General features: G+C 36.9%; 1 protein-coding gene across 6 annotated transcripts in view; it reads left to right on the top strand.

Annotated features, from left to right (window-relative positions):
• The window catches only part of Fbxw7 (F-box and WD repeat domain containing 7), a 168,489-nt gene that overhangs the window by 132,221 nt on the left and 14,219 nt on the right, over positions 1-22,049 (top strand). For 5 of the 6 annotated variants that reach the window (XM_027392979.2, XM_027392978.2, XM_027392977.2 and 2 more), the window contains 3 exons: positions 11,349-11,431; positions 14,590-14,731; positions 21,640-21,774. In XM_027392979.2, coding sequence (XP_027248780.1) covers positions 11,349-11,431; positions 14,590-14,731; positions 21,640-21,774 — 360 coding nt within the window. Of the gene's footprint in view, positions 1-8,805; positions 9,088-11,348; positions 11,432-14,589; positions 14,732-21,639; positions 21,775-22,049 lie in introns of those variants that run through there. The other variant, XM_027392981.2, reaches the window with a different exon arrangement.

Genomic DNA, 22,049 nt, shown 5'->3' with positions numbered 1-22,049 from the left:
TCCAAGTAAGTGAAGTGAGCTTGTGTTGACAGGCATTGACTTATTATTAGAGTTTCAGAAATTTGCTTAACATGCCAGCTAAGGCTACAGAGTGAGACTCCATCTCAAAAAAGAAATTGATTAAAACTGTGTTGTTATTTTTGAATCCTAGAAAATTACTAAGTTGATGAGAAATGTCTGTGTCTAAAAGTTCAGTGTTTGAATCTGACTTTATGTGTCTACCCACCAAATGTTGGCAACTGAGCACAATTGTTCAAGTCAGGGAGTCAACCATAGCAAGTCATAGAGTTGGGAAGGCTAAAAGCAGGCTAAGCAGATCTGATGACTACCAGTTGGCCAGGCTGTATCTGTGAGTAAGAGCAACTTTGGTTGAAGGTCTTCTTTAACTTGGAGGTTCTGTGATTATGCTCTGTTTTCCTTTATGGTCACAGAGAATAGTTTATGATGAAATGTCCTTTCAGCTCCAATAACTGAAAGTAAGTACATCTTTTATTGTAGTAGACAGTTGCTAGAAACAAATGCTGGCAAATGCAATAATAGACATTGGTTATCTGAATCCAGTTGCTCGCTCTCTAAAATAGTAATCAAATGTAGAAGTCAAATGAGGGCATAAAAAGCAGAAAAGCAGTGCAGTAGGTTGTAGTGTGGTAGATCCTTGGTTCTCACAGAATTGCATTAGTAGGTGTAAAGAATCTCTAGTGGTGCTTTACAAGTGGTACACAGTAGCTGGGGGTTAGAATGGTGGTCATCTGCTCTTCAGTTCTCTTCTTGGTCCATGTTTAGTGGACTTTGAAATAGGTGCTAGATTTGAGAGCTCTTTTTTTGAGGAGGTAAATCGAGAAAATGAAGGGCTAATTATAATGTGGAACAGTTGAAAAGAAGTCAGATACTATTATACTTTTCACCATGTCTCTTTGTGTGGGTGTGTGTTCACGTTCAAGTGGGTGTGTGCACATGTGCCTGCAGGTGAATGTGGAGGCCAGAAGTCAACAGTGGGTGTAGTTCCTTACAGCTTTTTACCTTAATTTGTTGAGGCAGTCACTCACTGAGTCTGATGCGGATATTTGCTTAGGTGCTCTGGGCAGTAAGCTCCAGTGATCTTCCTGTCTTCATCCTCCTCCCCCAATGCTAGAATTTATAGATAGGCTCAGTCTCACCTTGTCTGGCTTTTATGTAGATGTTGATGATCCAAATTCAGTTCCTGTGCTTGCATGGCAGAGACCTTATTGTATCCCTTAATTCAAGAGATAATGATCACCTTTTGAGGGACCTTCAACTTTACATTGCTAAGACTACACAAAAATATGAGGGGGCAGGCATTATACAGGAATGTTGTGTTAAATCATTCCCACTTAGAAGTCTTTTAGTGACTTTGCATTGCACTTTCAAACTCTTTCTGATGGTGGTCTGCAAAATCCTTCTTCTTCTGACCTGTGTTTACCTCTCTGACTTTATCTTTCACCATTGATTCAGCCTAGACAGACTGGACATATCCTTGCTGAACAACCTGAACCTGGGCTCAACCCTGTCATTTTGGTTGAAAAGTTGACTCCTAGGTGCTACCATTCCAGATTACTCTATCCTTATAACTGCTCACTTGTTTCATAGCACTGTGCTCTGTATCTTAGAGTGGTTATGAACTTCTTGTTCATTTGTGTTCACATGTGTTCATTTCCTAGTATGTTTGTTTCCCTCTTCCCACAGAATATGTACACTAGGTCCAAGTGTGTGCTTGCTCAACACACACATAGAAGGTGTTCAGAGGTCAAGCTTGTTTATTTGTTGACAGGTAAGGAAAGAAGAGAGTGGCCACTTAGATGCCCACTGTTCCTCAAGGGGCTATTATTGAACTTCAGAGTAGCCCTTCCCCCATTTGGTATTTGATAAATAGTAGCGAAATGTATCTTAGAAAGAAACTTTAGAGGCATAGAAGGGAGAAGTGTAGGAGAAAGGGCTGATGGTAGAATAGGATGGAAAATATTCCAAACCCTATCCATTTTTGATTAGTAAGGTTCCTGTTAGTGGGAATCAATGGGTCATACCTCTCTCTGCCTCCCTGAGTTGCATTGACAAGTATAGCATTTTCATAATGGTTAAGAAATCTCTCTACTTTATTCTCTCTCTTCAGGAACACAACTTGTTTGCATATATCATTTCAGATATGCGTGTCTGTTGAAACAGAAAGACCTCTTATTAGTCAGTGTTTCTAAGTAAAATGAAAAATGCAGTCTTCATACCTATTGTGCAGAAAGGCATTCAGGACTCTTAAATAATTAAGGTAGATGGCTAATAAGCTAAATAATGTTGTAACTTCAACGTTAGGTAATTGAGTCAGGAGATGGGGCGGTGCATGGGTTACCCTGTAATGAACCCTTTAAGAGCAATGATGAGGAGTCTTGCTCCTTATTAGCTCTGAAAGTTAGTAATGGCTGTATTTCCACATTTCAGTCCACAGAGGGGATATTTTTCCTCCACAGCATCTACCAAACCTTTATCTTCTCAGCTACTTTTAAGAGTCCTTGGAGAAGAAGTTAATGCAGTATTTTTGTCTTTAGTAGCATTTTGTAGAGGTTGGGATATGTGTGTGATCATTTCTTAATTGATTATTTAATCAAAAAACAGACATTTATTTTTTGAGACAGGGTGTTTTACTCAATTATTATTTCTTAGTTAATAGGTTTTTAAACCTAACTTTTCTTCTCGATTTCTGTCATCTTTCCTCATTGACACTTTGTTTAAATTTCTTTTCTTTTATTTATTTATTATGTATACAACATACATAATAAATAATTATGGAAGCAACAACAGTCTGCTTCCATGTATATATGCACACCAGTAGAGGGCACCAGATCTCATTACGGATGGTTGTGAGCCACCATGTGGTTGCTGGGAATTGAACTCAGGACCTCTGGAAGAGCAGCTGGTGCTTTTAACCTCTGAGGCATCTCTCCAGCCCCCCAGATTTATTATTTGCAATATAGCATGGTTGTAAGGATCAGAGTGATCATTCTGTTGAGCTGAGTATAATTAGCTTGTAGTTTGCATTTATAATTATTATCTACATAACACAGCAGTGTCTGATTTTTCACTCAGCTTGATCCACTTCTGGTGTAATGGGAAGTAGAAATGTTGAGCTCTGGATCCAGAGCCAAGTCCTGTTTAACCTGAGTAAGACACTCAGTTCTTACCTTTCACCTGCTAATGGTGATTATCACTTGTAGGATATTTGTTATATGTTGGACATTCACAGAGTCCTCACAGTGACTGTAGGGTATGAGCAAATACCATTACCAACTGAGCTCATGAGTGTAGGTAGAGTTTTCCTGTCCTGCAGCCCCTCTCAAACACACCAAGGCTTCTATTAATTATAAATACTTGGCCAGTAGTTCAGGCTTGCTACTAACTAGCTCTTACATTTTAGGTTAACCCATATTCCTTATTTACGCTTGTCAATGTAGTAGAAGCTTTATAAGCATGGCATGTTCATTTCCTAATCCCTCTGCATCTAGCTGGCAACTCTAGACAGCACTCTTCTTCCTCCCAGCATTCCCCTAGACTAGCTCTCCTGCCTAATCTTACTCTGTTCAGCTGTGGGCCAGTCAGCTTCTTTATTAAACCAATCACAATGACATATATTCACACAGTGTCAAAAAAATATCCCACAGCATATGAAGGCCAAGTGACTGAGGGCACACTGGTATTTAAGACCAGGTTCTTCTGATTCTGCGTCCCACATTTATTCCACGAAAAGGAAGGCAAGATTAGATGGCTTCCAGGTCCATTCCACAGCATATGGATGCCTACTTCTACTAGACTGCTTTGTCAGTTCAATAGATAACATTACTTTTACTTTTAGCTTTCTTTAATGCCCCAAACTTTGTCATGACTAGTAGCTAATTTAAGAAATTAACTCCAGAGTTTTAAACACCTTGAAATGAATATAAGATTGATATTCTTACACAGGATATCACATATATGAAAACTTTTCGCAAATATATTTGGACATCATAGACAGCTCCAGTAACTCTGGATAGAGAAAATAGGACAGTAAATTGGGTTATACATTAAAGGAAAATTAATTTTATCATTTCATTCTTTCCTATGTGTTAATTTACTAATTTGTTTGTCTCAGTCATTTTTTTTGTATTTTCCTTACTTTACTAAAAATATTACTATAAGAATAGGTTTACAATAAAATTTTAAGAGGAAATACCTAATGTGCAGATGTAAGGTACTGTTGTTATGTTTTAGATCTGAAGTATGGATGAGATGGAGAAACTTGGTGCTTCTTAGGTAATTCAGAACTAACTCAGGGATGATTTGCATGCACTGGTACCAGGTTAGTGAATGCACAGGTGTTGACTATAATGTGGAGGATGTAGCCCTCATACTAAGTCCCTGACAGTTCTTCAGAAATGTAAATTCTAGGAAAGTCAATAAAACTTATACTTTATTATTTTCTTCTGTGACTGTGCTAAATGAAACTCTTAACTTTTATCTCCATGTAAGTTCTGGATGTGTGAACATATATGCATTTAGGCTTTTATACACATGTGCATGTTGTAACCTCTGCATTAACATTGTAATTGATTGGGATTTTAAATAGCTTGAACTTAAAAGGGGGGGGACAAAGAAAATACTACTTTTACAGTTATACTTAGTTAAATAAAACTTTTAAAGTGTGAACTTTATGTTCATTTGCAGCTTGATTTACTACGGTTAAAACATTCATGTTGTTATAAATTACTCATTGTGTAAGTTTTACAGTTTTATTTTAAATTACATATTATGCTGTTTAATATTGGATTTTTAATTATACAGTAATAATATAGTGTTGGTTTAGTTGGAAAGTAGTTTCAAAAACTAGATTTTAGTATTTTTTAGATCTTTTTTTTATTGTGGGCCCTACGAGCTCCGTGTGTTACCTTGTCCTTCCTTAATTTACTATATATTAGAAGAAAAAATCTTCAGTTATATACATTGTAAGCTAGCCAGTTTCTTAATGAATGTAAGAAATACCTTATTAGTCAGTGCCCTCACCCACTGCAGTACATATGCAGATGCTGGGAGCCTTTCAATAGGAACTTACTATCCCAGAAAGTTATTGGCAATGAGTTAGTAAAGTTTCAAAACATTTGCTACTGCCTCAACATGCTTGACATTCCTTTCTTTGATGTAGAAAATTTGATTTGTCTCTAATCTAAATTCTGTGCTCAGAGCAAGACAGCTAACTGTGGTAGGTAGTTTCCTGTTCCTTCCCAGAGTAAAGTATTGTCATGATAACAGAATCACTGCAATCAAAATACAAACACATCCTCTCCTCTTACTAGTATAAGGTACAAATATATTTTTAAATGTTGGCAAGGTAACGAAGAAAATAGTGCTTATGGTTCAACCAACTAATTATTTCACAACAAGCTTGTAAATACTAAGTATAATAGGTATTAAGAAACATACTTTACGTATACATACATGTCTCTGTATCTTTACTAAATTATGCTATGGTTGCTACTGTTTGCTAGTATGGCCAATTGTTTAAAACTGTTATTTTATACATAAAATTTTTCTGGATGTCCTACAAATAAACTTGAGTGAGATAGGAAGTATCAAGGAGTAATTAGTAGAGAGGAGGGTGTACAAAAATAGTGCAGAGTGCCGTGACAGAAGCAATGCTGGTTAGTAATGTTGTGGAAGAGTGTCAGAACTGTGTATTGTGAGGGAAGTCATGAGCCTGAAGATGAAGGCAAGGAGGATATGCGCTAATTCTTTCTTTTGTTGACACTGTGTGTGCATCTTCACTTGCATCATCCACAGAAGAATGTTTTTTTCCCCCACTATACATAGATTTGTTTGTTTGTTTGTTTGCTTGTTTGTAACTTATTTTAACAAACTCAGTGATTCCAACCATTTGCTCCAAAAGAGCCCCTTGGACTGGTTGTGTGGGTTAACCATTCTACAAACGTTATCTCCCATAGGGTTAGGCTCTGGGGCTGAACATGTATCTTTGTGTGGTTTATTTCTGGACTTCCTGCTGGCATCCATTTGTAAATATCCAGCTCAAACGTTGTTTACCCTGCTAATAGATTGTAAGTAATGCTTATAGGTTAGTTAACACAAGTCATGTTTCTAAAGAATGGACAGATTATTGACGGGTGTAAATTACATGAAATTTTATTGTGATGAAAACATATTTACTGTGTTGATATTCTAAAATTTCTATCAGTATTTACTTAGCTGTAGTAGTAACTCAGTAGCTAGTCTTTTTGATGAACTTACTACTTGTTAAAGCATAAGGCATAAAATACAAAATATGCTTAGAGTTACATAGCTCATAGACTAAAGTTCTAATGTTTCTGTCTACCCAAGTGTAATTTTGATAGAAACTAAGGCCTTCTAAAAATTACTAAATTTTACTAAAAATTACTAAAAAAACATTCTTCTGTGGATGATGCTTTACATTACTAAAGCATTTAAATATGATTAATGCTTGAGACAGCCAGAAATCAGACTAAGTGGTTGTTTTCCTTTACATTGTTCATGAGTAGATACTGGTATAAGACACGGTATGGTTTTCACTCACTAATAGGACTTAAAAGGATGTTGAAAATTTTTGCTTTGTTACTTTAAAATCTGATTAGAAAATTGGTTAACAAGCTCTGCTTGGCCAATTAAGTTAGCATTGTAGATTAAGTATTGGGAGAATTGGTTAAATACTTGGTAAATTGAAGTCATCATTAGCAACTATAAACCATACATATTTTTCACAAAGGAATAAGTTAATGGAAGTCATTCCCAAATGAGAACCTTGATGAAGGAAATGGGGAAATGGAGACTTCCCAATGTATCATTTTGTTGTGAGCAACTTTTCTTATAACTTTCTGGCTATAAGTAGCAGCTGTGTAACCCATGAGGGCATTCCTTTGAATATATAGAAGACTCAGCAGCAAACATTTTAAGACGGTATTCACTAGTTTTACTAGTGAAAGTTCATCTCTGTCCTTAACTCAGTACTTGGAAAAGGTTAATAAAGTTGGCAGTAGGCCACAGTTTCAACTGACCCTGAAGGAGACACCAGCCTATCCTACCCTTGGTTCCACTAAGTTTACCTGAGATAAGCTGGTTAACCCTGATGTTCTACAAGAGATTCCAGCTTGTCATTAATTTTCTTCAGTAGCCTGGAACAAGCAAGAAAGTCATATTTACTGTTTTTTCCTAAACCAGGAGACGACTAGTTAATAAGGGTCTGTGTATCTTCCTAATTATTGGACCCCCACCCCAAAGTAAGAGGTTTCAATTTTAAAACAATATCCCTTTGAAGAGAATGAATTGATGCTAGGAAAACTAACTTTTGTTGAGTATTTGTGTACATATTGTGTCTGGCAGGAGAATGATGTAAGAACTAGGTAAATGTTTGAGAAGACAGTAGAACATAGATTCTAGAAGAGAATCCAAGATGTACATCTTCATAAAATTTACACTATTTTATTTTCATTTGAAAGTAAATGGCATTACATTGAATGTCTTAGTTACAATGGTAAACGTTTTTAAAGTTGTTATTTCATGCAGTAGTCTATCACCATGCAGAACTATTAGACAGTGTTCAAATTGTGGGTTTGTTTTTCTGAAAAAAGAAAAAAACTGTCTAAGTACTTTAAATAACTATAGGCACATAGCTTAGTTGTAATAAAGAACTTAAGTGGGGAAGGTAGGAGTTAATTTGCCGGGCCCTTGATAATAGGCTCTTCTTATCCAAGGAGCCTATTGCAGTCTCCAAGGGCAGTTGTGTAGTAGGTTGCAAGATGAATACCTAAATTTGTACAATAATCATTCTTAGAAAAATGGTGCCTTTAGGCAAAGTTAGTTTCTTTATTATTACATAAAATTCCCTTCTAATGCTAAGCGATGTGCATTGCCAGACTCTTCCTTGAGATAAAGTCCACTACCCCCTGTTGACCCAGGTTGGAGGAGTGTCAGGAGGTTCCCAATGAGCAAGGAGTGTAGTTTTTGCTCATGCTGGAGAAAGCCTCTACATTAGGTAGAACTGGCTTATCTTTAATGATAATCCTCCAGGTTCCTCAGAATCACCGGTAGTTATCTTGAAAACTATATTTTAAAAATGTAATGGTAAAGCATAAGAAATATTTTCCTTATATCTTAATATAAGAGGCATACCAGCTGAAATATATCTTAGATTACATAATTTCTGTTAACAAACAAACAACTACATTCTCCAAACTGGTTTATTTTATTGACAGTTCACCCAAGAATATTTAATTTCTTCCCTTAGAATTTCCCATTTCATACTGTCCGAGCTATGTGAAGAGTCTGATCACCCTGTGCCAAGAGTGGACTGTGGGATGACAGTTAATGAAACAGCCTGCTTTGCTGCGGGGTGGGGGGGGGTGCCCAAATACATTTCATTTTCAAAATGTTTCTGGAAGGACTTATTTGTGGTAATGCTGAGTGCTATTTAAAACTCGTCAAAAATGTGGGTTTTACAAAACACAAAAATAATCTCCTGAAAGTTTGGAAGGGGAGAGGGGCTGTGGTGTGGGGGCGGTCTCTGCTGCCCACGTCCGCCCTCTGTTCAGTGCGTTGTGTGCTTACGGGCTCCCTGGAGCAGATCACCATATAATTGATGTGCAGTCTGCATTGCTGAACCCTGGACTGCACCATTCTGTGTTCAAGGGAAGATGTAATCTGATCCCTCTGCTGCTGAGGGAGGAATCTGTTCAGTCAAGGCTTTGACAGGGCATAGTCTCCTCCAATAATCTTGTGGGTTCTCGCTCATTATTCCCGAGTTCTCCTCAGTGGAGCTGCATGCGTGTGTGCGTCCCGAGCAGCCTTCTGGTTCTGAGCTGCGTCTGCTGGTGCTGGGGAGTTTTGCTGCCGGTTCCGCTGCCTAATCTTCCTCTTCTGGCGTGCCTGAGCATGTCCACGTTAGAATCTGTGACATACCTACCTGAAAAGGGGTTATATTGTCAGAGACTGCTAAGCAGCCGGACACACGGGGGCACAGAATCCCTGAAGGGGAAAAATACAGAAAATATGGGTTTCTACGGCACATTAAAAATGATTTTTTACAAAGTAAGTACTGTTTTCTTCCTGTGCTGTGTGGTTGTGTGTGTGCCTGCCTGAGAAGGAAAATCTGTATCATCAGAGATGGCTGCAGTATCCTCTAATTTTGGTGGGTGGCTGGATGTCTGGTTTTCTGTTTTATTTCATGAATGTTGTAAGCAACTATGGAATGACAATGTGAGCTGGGAGAAGCCTTAAAATAAAATGTATATTTCCATCTGAGAATTTTTCACCGAAAATGCATCCAGACTTCAGAAATGTGGCTCTGTTAAATGCTGACCTGGAAATACTCAGCCTCACTTGGCTTTTCGTGAACCTTTCCGTTCAGTTTTCCTGTACCATAGATATACATATGTGTTCATTAGTTAACTCTTAAAGTGTAGTCACTGGAATGTGTAGGGTTTATATTTAAAGAGATTATACTACTTGTGGTGCCTTTAAAAAATCAAATTAATTTTTGGTTGTAAAGTCAGTATTTTCAGTTAACAGTACAATATTTTAAAGACTTACATAGGTATTCAGAAGGTGCTTTTTTTAATAAAATAATTTAAATATAAAACCCCCTTCTTGGGTGATTTCCTTGATATATGTTTTAAGTATTTTTATTCATTGAAAGATTCTAAGATGGAAATAAAGTTTGCTTTTAGTGGCAGATGGCATTTGTACCAGTGTATTTACGAGACATTCTGGGAAGTTCTGAAAGCCAGCATTACTGACTTAATTCAAATGAGTATCAGAGATTCTCATAATGATCATGAAAGACATCTGTGAAAGTTATCAAGTTCTGTGCGACTCACCTTGCTGATGGATTCATCCGTGTACATGTGCATATGTGTGTATCTGTGAATTACACACGTGGAAGCACATGGCTGCCTACGTATTACAGCTGTTATATTATTTATGTCTGTTTTTCAATAAAAGTATTTACAAAGATAAATAATATATTTTGGAGAGGATTGTCTTTAAAATTATATGAGTATAGAAACTTCAGAGGGGAGAAAGCAGACCAGTTCCATTTTCCCCCAGTAGGTATTTCATGAACTAAGGTATAAATTGTGCATAAGCTTCTTGAACCCTCGAAGCTTAAAACCATCCAGTGTTGACTGGAAGACTTTCTGCATGATGATAAGAGTCCTTGCTGTCCCATCTCAGAGTCTGAGTTTTTTTAGTTTTTTTTTTTTTTTTTTTTTTTTTTAAGTTTTTTTTGTATTTACAGTGTATATTCTATGTTCTTTGTGTTCCTATGTGAAGCAGTAGGTAGGAAAACGAGGCTGCTGCAAAATTGGGGTTCCACTTTACTATAAAAATGAAGATGGCTATCTCCCTATAAGATGCAGTAATACAGTAGCTAGTGAGTATGTGCAAACCCAAGAGAAGCTGTTGAAACAGACAAAGTTGAACCTTAACAGATCTCATTTTCTAGTTTGGAAATAAACATATACTCAGGTGACCTACATTAATTGATAGTGAAATACCAAAATAACTATTTCAATATTAACGTTGACAGAATGCAGTTTTGAATGTATTGATAGCATAATATGGCATAGTGAGAAACCTTTAGGATGCACATGTTGGACATGTCTTATATATCATATATTGCAGTCTAGTTCACTCTCTTAAAATCTTCTGTTGTTTCAGGTGTATTTTGCCCTGAGTACGGGCTGCATAATCTTCATGTACCAGTTGATGACTTTTCTTCCAGCTGTATTGTAGCAGATGCAGGGTCTCTGCTGTTAGGAATTTACTCTTTTTAACTGCCTCTGTTGTCCACGATAATTACCTTCTTCTTTATTATAATCACTATTCAAGATTGGCTTATTTACATTGTTCTCTACCTTTTTATAATGATACGAATGTTTAAAATTCAGTTATCCATATTTTTGGTTGTGAATTTTTTAATTTAATTTTTGTCTAAAAATATTTTTAAAGAAAAATGAAGATTAGTAAGAAAGACATGTTAAATATGGTTCTTTTCTATGTGTGCTAATAAAGTTTTTCTTGTTATTAAACTGAAAAATATGAAAAGTATATAATTCTCTAAGGATATAATGAATATTAGTTTTTAAATCATCATACACTGTTCATCGCAATAGAATACTAAGGGAACATTACCTCTCTAGTCTGTAAGAGTAAAGCAAATAGGAAAAACTATGTAATAGATTTTCTATTTAACCTACCGATAATCACCATTGTAGGCACGTGAAAATTTGCTCAAAGTCTGATAATGGACCAGGTAATTAAAAAGAAAACTTATCTGTTTTACCTTATAGATGAAAAGAAAGTTGGACCATGGTTCTGAGGTCCGTTCCTTTTCTTTGGGAAAGAAACCATGCAAAGTCTCAGATTATACCAGGTAATGTTAAATAGAGGGGGGTAGATGGGGATGTCGTTGAAAGCTTTTCTTTGGATTTGTTTTCGCAGGATAACAAGCTACTATATCCAGTGTTGTCTGTTATTCTAACATATTTTAATGTTACAGAAATGGGGAAGGGCATCAGTCTAAACCCAAGCAGAAGGGCTGGCACTGTCCATTTTACACCTTCTTACTAAAATGTACTAATGGGAGGCAGATGCGGGACTTCTTTAAACAAAAATTTAAAGTCACAATTTTAGGGACTTCTAAACAGTAAACCATGAGATCTGAATGTGAGGAAATGTCTCGAGTTACTATAGCAACTGCTGTTCTAGGGTAGATACATATACCAAATTGAAAATAAATTTATTAGCAGTGAGGTAAATCTCCCAATTCCGAACTTAGTCTTACTCCATGGAATGAATGTGTTAGAAATCCCCATTTATTGACTTGATGGGTTTTATGTTTTAACACATACATTTCTACTCTTGTAGAATAGTTTCCATAACAACTAGATACAATTGTAGTCTTGTTTCCTGCTTCACTCCATCATTTTTGGATTTTGCATCAGTATAAAACTTTGCCCACTCTCACGCTAATTAGGCTAACTTAAGCACAACATCTCATTTCCCAGCCAATTAAAAATGGCTTTGGAATGTTGTATTTTAAAATTTAAATGATAAAAGTATCTTAAGAACCTTTGTGGTCCCCTCCCCGCTTTTGTATAATTGTCACTTTAAAAAAAAAAAAAAAAAAACTGGTCAGAGTGAACAATAGACATTCTAAGGACATCATGGTTATGATCTTCTTTTTCCTTAAAGCATTTTAATTTAGTCATTTTATTCTATAAAGTAGAATAAAATTAACATTGCCTAGATATAAGAACCTTTAAAACATTATTATAGATTGCACCCCCTTCCAACAGTTTTGTTTGTTTTTATTTCATTCAATTGTGGGAATTTCTTTAATGCTCTTTTGTAAAACTAAGGAATCATGCTACTTAGAATAATTTTACATACAGAAAACTCTAGAGAGATGATGTCAAAGAGAAACAAGCCTCGTTTTCCAGAACAGCTCTTCTCTCCCTCATCCTCTTTGCCATCTGACAGTTTCACTGTTTTGGGCACTTCCACCAGAGGGTGTGGAGGGATAGAGAGACGAGTAAAAACGTTCATTTCATTTTGCTTTTCCTTCTAACCTGGATGATATGTTTCTCAGATGAGAAAGTTGAGTTTGATGTTAAACTAATTGAAATGTAATTTTTTAGTGCACAGACTTCAGTCAGTCCATATCATTTTGGTCTTCTGTTAATGACTTAATACCCAGTCAAAAGTATTAAATGTTCAGTCATTTTAGAATGGGATTTGTGGTACAGAGCACATTTTCATAAAATTTTAGTTGCTTGCTTTTTATATCAAGAAAGCAACAGTCTTTTAGGAAGGAATTATACCAAAGCAAAATTAGAACCAATACATATTTATTTCCATGTCTTTGGGACTATTTTGTCATTTGCTAACATATATGCTTGATATTTAGTCATGCTTTTGACAGGTTTTTGACAGCTAATAAGATGAAATTCATCATCTACTCTTTTTTTTTTCCCTAAAAAATTTAAACTATTAACACTTCCTGTTTTATTTTGGAGAAAAAGAAGCTCATTGGACTTTTGAATTAGAAAGAAGGAAAGATTGACTTACTTGTTGAATATTAGAGATTATCTTGAATAAATATTAAAAGAGTCAAAGGGTACAGACATGAAGATTTTTCTGTAAAATACAATGATTTAGACATAATTTTTAAAAATTGAGAATTGCTTCATTAGCAATTTGTCAGATGTTGATAATCAGTTGTCATGGTACAGTTTATATGTATTATTTGAATTTTTTTTTTTAAACAAACTCTCACTGTAACCCAGTCTTTTCTGGAACTCACTGTATGTAGCCTGGACTTGCCTCAAATGTGGGGCAGTCCTGCTGCCTCAGCGTCAAGTGCTCTGATAACAGGTATGAGCTGGCTGCTCTTTGGACTTAAAACATTTTATTACCATAGTGTGGTGAACTGAGGATTCTTTTACAGATGTAATTTCCTAGACAGGTCTTGTCCTTTCAGTACTGCCTGCAGAAATGCAGTGTTAACCCTGCTTTAGATGCTTGAGCTGGCTGGCCTAGAGGAGCCACCACCTGAGACCACCAGTGTATGTGACCCGATTCTTCCTGCTGTTAGTAGAGTAATACAGTTTCAGAGCTCAATTGGTACTCAGCTCTGAATTTATTTGTTTAGATTTTTTTCATTACCTCAAAGTTTAAATTATTGGATAAGAATCTTTCAACAATCTCTTGTTCTGAAAAACTGTATGTCTCATTGAGGCTTACTACTTCCAGATACCTAGGCTCAACTTAATAAATGGCAAAATAAAATAAGCAATAGATTAATATTGGAAATAATCTTAATGCATATAGGGCAAGCTTAAGGACATATGTGTAAGAAGTGAATCCCAAACATTTTTATGGCTGAAATATTGGTAAAATTAATACTTTGACATTCCTTTTTATAAAGAATTTAAATTTTAATTAAGGCTAGTCATAGAAGTAGGAACTGTTATGTTCTAAGACCATGTTTGCTTGCTTTTATGCTGAGTCATTTACTCACTCACTTATAGGCAGAATTGAACCAGGCTGGAGTCCATTCAGCATGTGCACTACTTCTAATTGCACTGAAGCCCTAAGCAAACATATACTAGTGACATACAGGTTTTTCACAGAGTCTTCCATTTGGTTGCCGACAGTATTGCCTGGGTGATGGTAGGGAGGAAACTTCAGCTGTAATAAAGTAGTGCCAAATTTGGTGGCAAATGCCTATATTTCCATCATTGAAGAGTTTGAAGCAGGACAACTGTGAGTTTAAAGCTAGCCTGGGCCACATAGTAAGTGTGATGCTAGCCTTGATTACATAGTGATACCATCTGCGGAGCAAGAGAAAAAGAAGAAAGCAAAATAGGCTTTGTGAATCCCTGCCCTCTGAAAATAGCCAGCAAAAGGGATTGCTATATTGGTGTATGAAGAACACCAAATCATTATTCTGATGAAATCAAAGTTCACAGTTCTTAGTTAAGACCTGTCTTTGCTTCTACTCTTGTACTTTTGTGCTTTTCTTTTTAGTACCACTGGGCTTGTACCATGTTCAGCAACACCGACAACTTTTGGGGACCTGAGAGCTGCCAATGGGCAAGGGCAACAACGACGAAGGATCACATCTGTACAACCGCCCACTGGCCTTCAAGAGTGGCTGAAAATGTTTCAGGTGACTATGTGAACATACTGTTAAATGCTTTGCTCAGTTGCTTGAGGTGGGGGTAGGAGTGCAGAATTATTCAGCCATTTAAAAAGAAAATGGAGTGCTCTTTGGTGCTATGCCATTTATAAGTCTTGGAAACATTGCATTAAATGAAAGAAGCGAGGCGTAAAAGGAAATTTTATTAATAAAAAGAGAGAAAGTAGGTTAGTGGTTGCCAGGTAGACAGGGAGAGTCCTGGATTTTTTCAGGGGGAAGATGATAGAAGATTTCTAGAACTGGGTTGGGTCGTGGTCATCCAGAAAGGCAGGCATCCTGGGAATCCCTGAAGTGTACACTTCAAGTGGTAAGCCTGTGGTGTGACATACATCTTTCAGAATGAAAGCACAGGGCTTACTTATGTAAGTGTGTATTTGCATATCTTTTTCTTTTTTCAGGCAAGCCTTTATTTTCTTGTTTATGTTTGGCTTTCTATGTCATTGAATGTATTCTTGTTTTCTGAACACATTCCTTATAAATAAACCATTGGAGATTAATTTAAGAGCACTGTCAGCAAGTCACTGGAGGTGACTTATCCTTCACTACTTCCTTAGTAGAGATGGCTTGGTGGCTTCTTTCAGTGCCTTGGTTGCATCTGGCTTTAATCTGTTCAACTTCCAATTATTGTCTTTTACTAGAATTTGAATTCTTTGAACATTTACTGAGAAGATTAGTCGCCTTGAATACACCATGGGTTTTTAAAACTTAAGTTAGAATGTCTTATCTCTTCTTATTGTGAATGATAGACTAAATAAAAATACTTACCAACACAGTTGCTATAGATGAAGTACTCAGTAATTCTTTCCAGACAATAATTAATAAAAATGGGAGCATACCTATGTTGGCCACCATACTAATATAAAATGAACGTATTGCACTACCTTTGGTTCCTTGAATTGTTAGGTATATAATGAACACATAAAGAAACTGTAATTTTAAAACATACATTGACTTTATGTGACATTTCAAATATTTAAGAAGTCCTGTTATGGAAATCCTAATATTTTAAATACTTTGGTGTTCTCTCTCTGTATGCATGTGGGCGTGCACACATACATTTGTGTACTTTTCATCTATAGCTGCAAAATTTGCAGTGGTGTGTTTCTAGGTGGGTTTTAAGATTGTTTTATGCCTTCTGATGATTCCTGAAACACTAGGAAAGTAGGTTGGGGTAGGTGGAGCTACTGTAACTGACAATTGTGGAACCCTGGTTCCTCAACAGGTTCACTTTTGGCCCAAATGAACAGATGAGGGGTGGGACTCTCTTTTGATGTCTAGCTGGTAGAGGTGATATGAAAGATAGCCTCCCAAAACAAATAATTATCCAACCCAAAATGTTGTAGTTCTAAGTTTAAGAGTTTGGGGATTGAAGAATTGGAAGTTACATTTTACTTAATGGAAATGTTGGAACACTACAGTCACAAAGGATGTTTTTCATGTTCTCAGACACGTATCCATTAAACTCATCTTTCCCATAAGGATTATCCCCTTCCCCATTCTTTTACCTCTAGTTCATGACATTTACCTTTTTCCCCCCCAACATATGCCCTGAGAATTCTCAGTGTTTTCTTTTGTCCAATCCTTTATAAATAAATAAGACTCAAAATTAATTACAGACATCTGTTTATATAGTCTTAAATATCTAAAATATCGATCTCTAATTAAGCCAGTGAAATGAGAAGATAAGTGTACTCCCCTACATGCACATGAGTGTGTGCACAACCTAGCATCCATGAGTGCAGAGTTTGGTGTCTTACCAGAATGCTGAAAACCAAATGGTAGCTTTAGCGTCCATCCAGAAGCCTTCCAAATATTGATTGGAACAAAGCTCATTGGCAGGTTAGCCCAAATAATTTTTATATGGTTGGGCCCACTTTTCTTACAGCATTTTAATGTACCAAAATATTTTTTGTAAGCCACTTAGGATGTTCATTAAGAGAACTTTTTCTAATATTGATCTGTATTGGGGACAGTAATGCTTTCTTTTCATGGGGCTGTTTTGGAGAGTCCATTATACAATGCTTGTTTAGCTACCTCATATTTTCCTTAATAAAAGTCCAAATGTTATACTTACTATGTCTCGGTTTCAGAAATGTTAACTATAAAAATAAAATCAGAAAACCAAATTCACTAAACCAGCTTTGGTCCTATAAAATTATGTCTGTTTCATATGAGTAGTTGTAGTGGAATTACCCCTGCAAGTAAAGATCTTAATTCCACACCCCACCCCCTCCTCTAGACACTCTGTAGAAAGAAGTCTGTAGCAACTAAAGACCAACCTGACAAGGTAGATTAACCCTTATCTGCTGTTCCATGTCGGTCTCTGGCATGACCCAGGCTTCGCTGCTATACCCTGTCCTGTGTTGTGTGGTGTAGTATGGTGTTTTGTTTTGTTTTAAGGCTGGTGCCAAACTAACTAGAATTGAATCACTTGCCTGGAGGCTTGTGATGCTTCGGTGCCAATCTTATAGACAGCCACAGCTCCATAGCAAAGTGGGGTGGTGTGAGCTGACCTATGAGGGATAATTAAACTGGCAAGCTTTCTACAAATATGTGATTGGGGCATTTAATGGTGACTTCCCTGTTGTGTAACAAGCAAAATGGGAACTCGTGTCCCCTTACTATCTTCCTATTGCTCCACAGGCAGTGATATAGCACTTGGTCCAGCTTCATCCATCCTGATAGAGTACTCTGTACTCCATTTGTAAATTGAATGAGAACAAGCGAAACACCATTGTAAATAACAGACTATTACTGAAAAACAGAAATGTAAATTAAAGACAAAAGCAAAAAACCCAAATTTTTCCCACCCCTTAAATTGACTCAACTTTCCAGTGGCCACTGTTTCTGCTTTTTTTTTTTTTTTCCATAGCCTGGGTTTGTTTGATTATTTATGTGATTTGGATATTACAGTGTATGGTTTTTCATTTAAAATTTTAGAGAAGGTAAAGAAATTAATGAAATTAGCCTTTTGTGGTTCAAAGGCATCATTGAAGAGAAGTACGTAGGATCTAGATGAAAAAGCTCTTAGTTCAAATTTTGACTTTGCCTCTTAACTAGTGGGTGATTTTATTAAGGAACTATGTTCCCTTTATTTCATACTACATGAAGCAAATATTGTACCAAAAAGTTCTCAAGAAGGAAAAGTATATAGATGTGCATACAGACCTACATGGAAGGGCAGCAGAGTTCATAAATGTCAGTTTCTTCCTCCATTGGTCAGGACACAGCTTTCGAGCCAAGTTTTCTTGGGTATAGAAGAGCCTATCCATACTAGCTTCACATGGGAATCTGAGGGACAAACGTGAAGAGTGTGTGTGTGTGTGTGTGTGTGAGAGAGAGAGAGAGAGAGAGAGAGAGAGAGAGAGAGAGAGAGAGAGAGAGAGAGAGAGAGAGAGAGAGAGAACTTTAGCATTATGCAAATGTCTGCACACTTTAGCAGAGCAGATTTGTATTAAGGCTATGTGCTTTGGAAAGATCTGTTAAACTCAAACAAAAAAACAGGAACTATAAAACACTTCTGTTTTGATATTGATAATGAATAAAATCTACATTGAAGGATTCATCAAGCTCTATGCTAACTCTGAAATTGCATATATTTTGTTTGATTTTACTTAAGTCTTATTTGTTAGTCAACAAAAGATTAAAATCTTCAAGAGAGTAACAAGATCAGCTTATTGTTTCTTTGAAATTGTATTTGTTACAGCATGATTAAGAAGGCTTATAAACCTTTGTGTAAGGAAGTTGAAGAAATTCATGTATTTACAGATAAGATTGTATTTAGGAAGTACTGTTTTTAATAGTTCAGAACTTTACCTCAGAATCAAAGCAGTTTGAGTCTTGGGTTTTTTAGAAAGCAGTACCTAGATCATGTTTTCTGAGTTGGATTGAAGCTGTTTGGATTAGCAGGAACTGCTCACACTAGTATAGAAGCTGTTCAAATAGAGATAGGTAAACTGGGTGTGTGACTCAAGGCTGTAAGCCCAGCAAAGAAGGGAGGATTGTCATGCGTTTAAGACCAGTCACGCCTTGAATCCCCGTACTCAGGAGGCAGAGGCAGTTGGATCTCTGTGAGTTAGAGGCCAGCCTGGTCTCCCAGAGCGAGTGCCAGGATAGGCTCCAAAGCTACACAGAGAAACCCTGTCTTGAAAAACAAAACAAAAAAAAAAAAAGAAAAGAAAAGAAAAAGAAAAAAAGAAAGAAAGAAAGACAAAAACAAAATAATGATAATAATAATGAAATAAGAATAACAAAGACCAGTCCAAACTCTACAGTGCAAGACTTAAAACAGTAGACTGTACTGCCATGCTCAGGTTCTAGAGAAGTGAGTTTCCTACCATGGGAGTTCAGGCTTGGTACTGCCCAAGATCCTAAAACCTTGTGCTTGATTGGAATAGTAAGCACCCTCTGCCAGTATCCCCAGTGCTGCTTCATGAATCACCTGCATCAACATTGGATGAGTTGCTTGTATAAAAACTATCCTTGGAGTGACTTGTGGGGCCCTGAGCAGTGTTTGGGAACCACTGTGCTAGCCAAGTCTCTCATTAGGAGGCTTAAGGCTCCTAAGTAGAAGAGTCACTTTAAAATCTCCGAGGACTGCATGGGGCTAGAATATAACAAAGCTAGGAGGCAGAGAGGCCATTTGGAGGTCTGAATATCATAATCTAGAAGAGTCACTGGTGGCTTAGATGGCATAGTAACGACCAAGTTTTAAATGTTTTGAAGTTTGTGGATTTGTTTGTCTCTTAGCCCCCTGATTCTGCACTATTATTCTGTTTTCAAATGTTTAATTAAAATTTGCAGTTTTGTTGAGTCAGCATAGTTGTCTATAGCCATGATAGTGTCTGCAAATTTCCTGTAATGTAGGACCGGTAGAAATGACCAATATATTATTTTTTTTTAAAAAAAATTCAAATCCCGTGAGGGATGTGAGTCGATAAATATGTAAATTTAAATTATATATACTGTATGGTCAGTGATGAATGAAAATTGACCACATTGTCAAATGGGTCAAATCTGAGCCAATGCCTGAAGTTTTGTGGGAGAAGACAAACAATCCAGTGCTTGTTCTCAAGCGTGGGGCTTTGTACGTGTTGATATCAAACCTCTGGGTGTAAATCCTGTCTGAGCACAGAGGATTCAAGATGAGTGGGGTGAATGTTTTGAGCATTGTACGTGCAAGTGGAAGTAGAGGACACGACTTATTGGTTCCTGACGTTGGCAGAGCAAAGAAGGCCATGGAAATAGTTAAATACTAGCTGATGTTCCATAGTGCCAGCATCATCTTTAGAAGAAGGAAGTGAGGTCCTCATAGAGTCTAAAGGAGTAAATATCTCTGTAAGAATTATTCTGAGTGAAGCCTCCTAAGAGCTTTAACACAGCTCAGTCTTTATATATCTTATGGAATACAGTGCCTGTGTTAGAGTAAGGATCAGACTTTGCCTGTTATTCTTTATTCATCCATATCCAAAATGGCCATAATAATCCCCAGAGATGTTTACATCGGCACAGATTTACAAAGGCCTGCTTGGATATGCTTTCACTTAATAATTATGAAGTTACTTAAATGTTTTACATGGCTATTACAAAATTCCAACATTTTAAATTACTCATGGCCATGAAATTTTTCCTTTTAAGAACCATGGCTTTTCTAAGCAGTCATGCCCGCTAGTGAAAAAATATTTTTAAAAAAGAAAAAAAAAAAATGAAGCAACAAAATCCAATCCAAGAGTTGTTTAAAGGCATTCATATTTTTGAAGTGCAATTATGTGTTTTCATTTTTCACAAATATAGCCTTTTTCTTATTTTTTGGTCTTTGTTTACATTCTAATTTTTAAAAAGTAACAACTAATCTTTTCTGTTTGCTGTTATCTGTGTATTTTTGTAAAATAAGGCTTTTTTTTTACAGTTTGTAGATTCTTGTCAGATATGCAGAATATCTGACAATATTTCTTTCTAAATAATGTTGCAAATCTCTTAGCTCTTAGCTGAAAGCCTTAACCAAGCCATAAACTTTTATGACTTTCCACTAAAAAGAATATGGAGAAAGAAAATGATCTATCGAAATTCCCTATTTATTCAATAACCCAGATTGATGTTTCTGGTGTCTCCACCAGTGTATAGGTGTTAGATGAATGCATAACTATTATAATTACAAATAAATGCAGAAGTTTCTTTCTGCCCGTCATGACTTAATGCTTTGCAGGAAAGGTGTTAGTATTCAGGCATCTGTGCTGGCCTGCCCTCGGGGTTCTGGCAGGATAGTCCCTCAGTTGCAGCCACTAAGAGCACCACCTGTGCACATTCACTACCTTTTCTTCTAAAGGGGCCCTGCCCACCTCCGTCTTTCTGTCTGTCTGTATGTCTGTCTGTTCTTCTCCCTCCCTCCCTCCCTTCCTCCCACTCTCTCTTCCTCCCTTCCCCCCTGTCTCTCTCTGTGTGTCTCTCTGTCTGTCTGTCTGTCTGTCTGTCTGTCTATCTATCTATCTATCTATCTATCTATCTATCTATCTATCTATCTATCTATCTGCCTCTCTCTTCTCTTCTGCTGCTCCTGTCTCCAGAGGCTGGACTCCTCTCTCCCCTCCCCCTTTTCCCATTCACTGTCCCCCAATAAAAAGCCCCTCCACCCAAGCATGGTGCCTTTCTCTTGAGCATTGCTTTTTAAATTGCAACAAAGGGTACTCAGTAAAGTTGCTGAAACTAAAACCTAGATCATTTCAGAGGCTTCTGGAGGCAAGGTCTCTCTGTTCATGGTCTCTTTCCATGCAATTCCACTGCTCAAACATGAGCACACAGGTGCATGCTGGTCTTGTCTATGAGTTTGCAATTGAAGCATCTTTAAGGTAATAAAAAATGTCCAAATCCCTCTTTGGTAGAGCTGGAGTGGACCAGAGAAGCTGCTGGCTTTAGATGAGCTCATTGACAGCTGTGAACCAACACAAGTAAAGCATATGATGCAAGTGATAGAGCCCCAGTTTCAGCGAGACTTCATCTCCTTGCTCCCTAAAGAGGTAAGGCCATCAGTTGCACCCCGAATGGTGCTATCCAAGTATATAACTGCAACCACCTGTAAGCAGTGTCCTGCTCGTTATGGTCTGACACTTTGACAAACTGCTGTCTGTGGCTTAATGGTGCAGTTGTCATATAAAGTATGCTTATAACCAAGGTACATCTTTCTTCTGTATAGATAAGGTAAGTCTGCATGAGAGTCACTGAGTTTCTTCCATATTTCCCTAGGTGTTCTAAAGCCTGACTTTAATTATTTGGGTATGTTTATTATTTACAG

This window comes from Cricetulus griseus (assembly GCF_003668045.3).
Source record: "Cricetulus griseus strain 17A/GY chromosome 1 unlocalized genomic scaffold, alternate assembly CriGri-PICRH-1.0 chr1_0, whole genome shotgun sequence".
NCBI classification, from domain to species: Eukaryota; Metazoa; Chordata; class Mammalia; order Rodentia; family Cricetidae; genus Cricetulus; species Cricetulus griseus.
The sequence above is the reverse complement of the archived record's forward strand: the minus strand, read 5'-3'. Positions and strand labels throughout refer to the sequence as shown.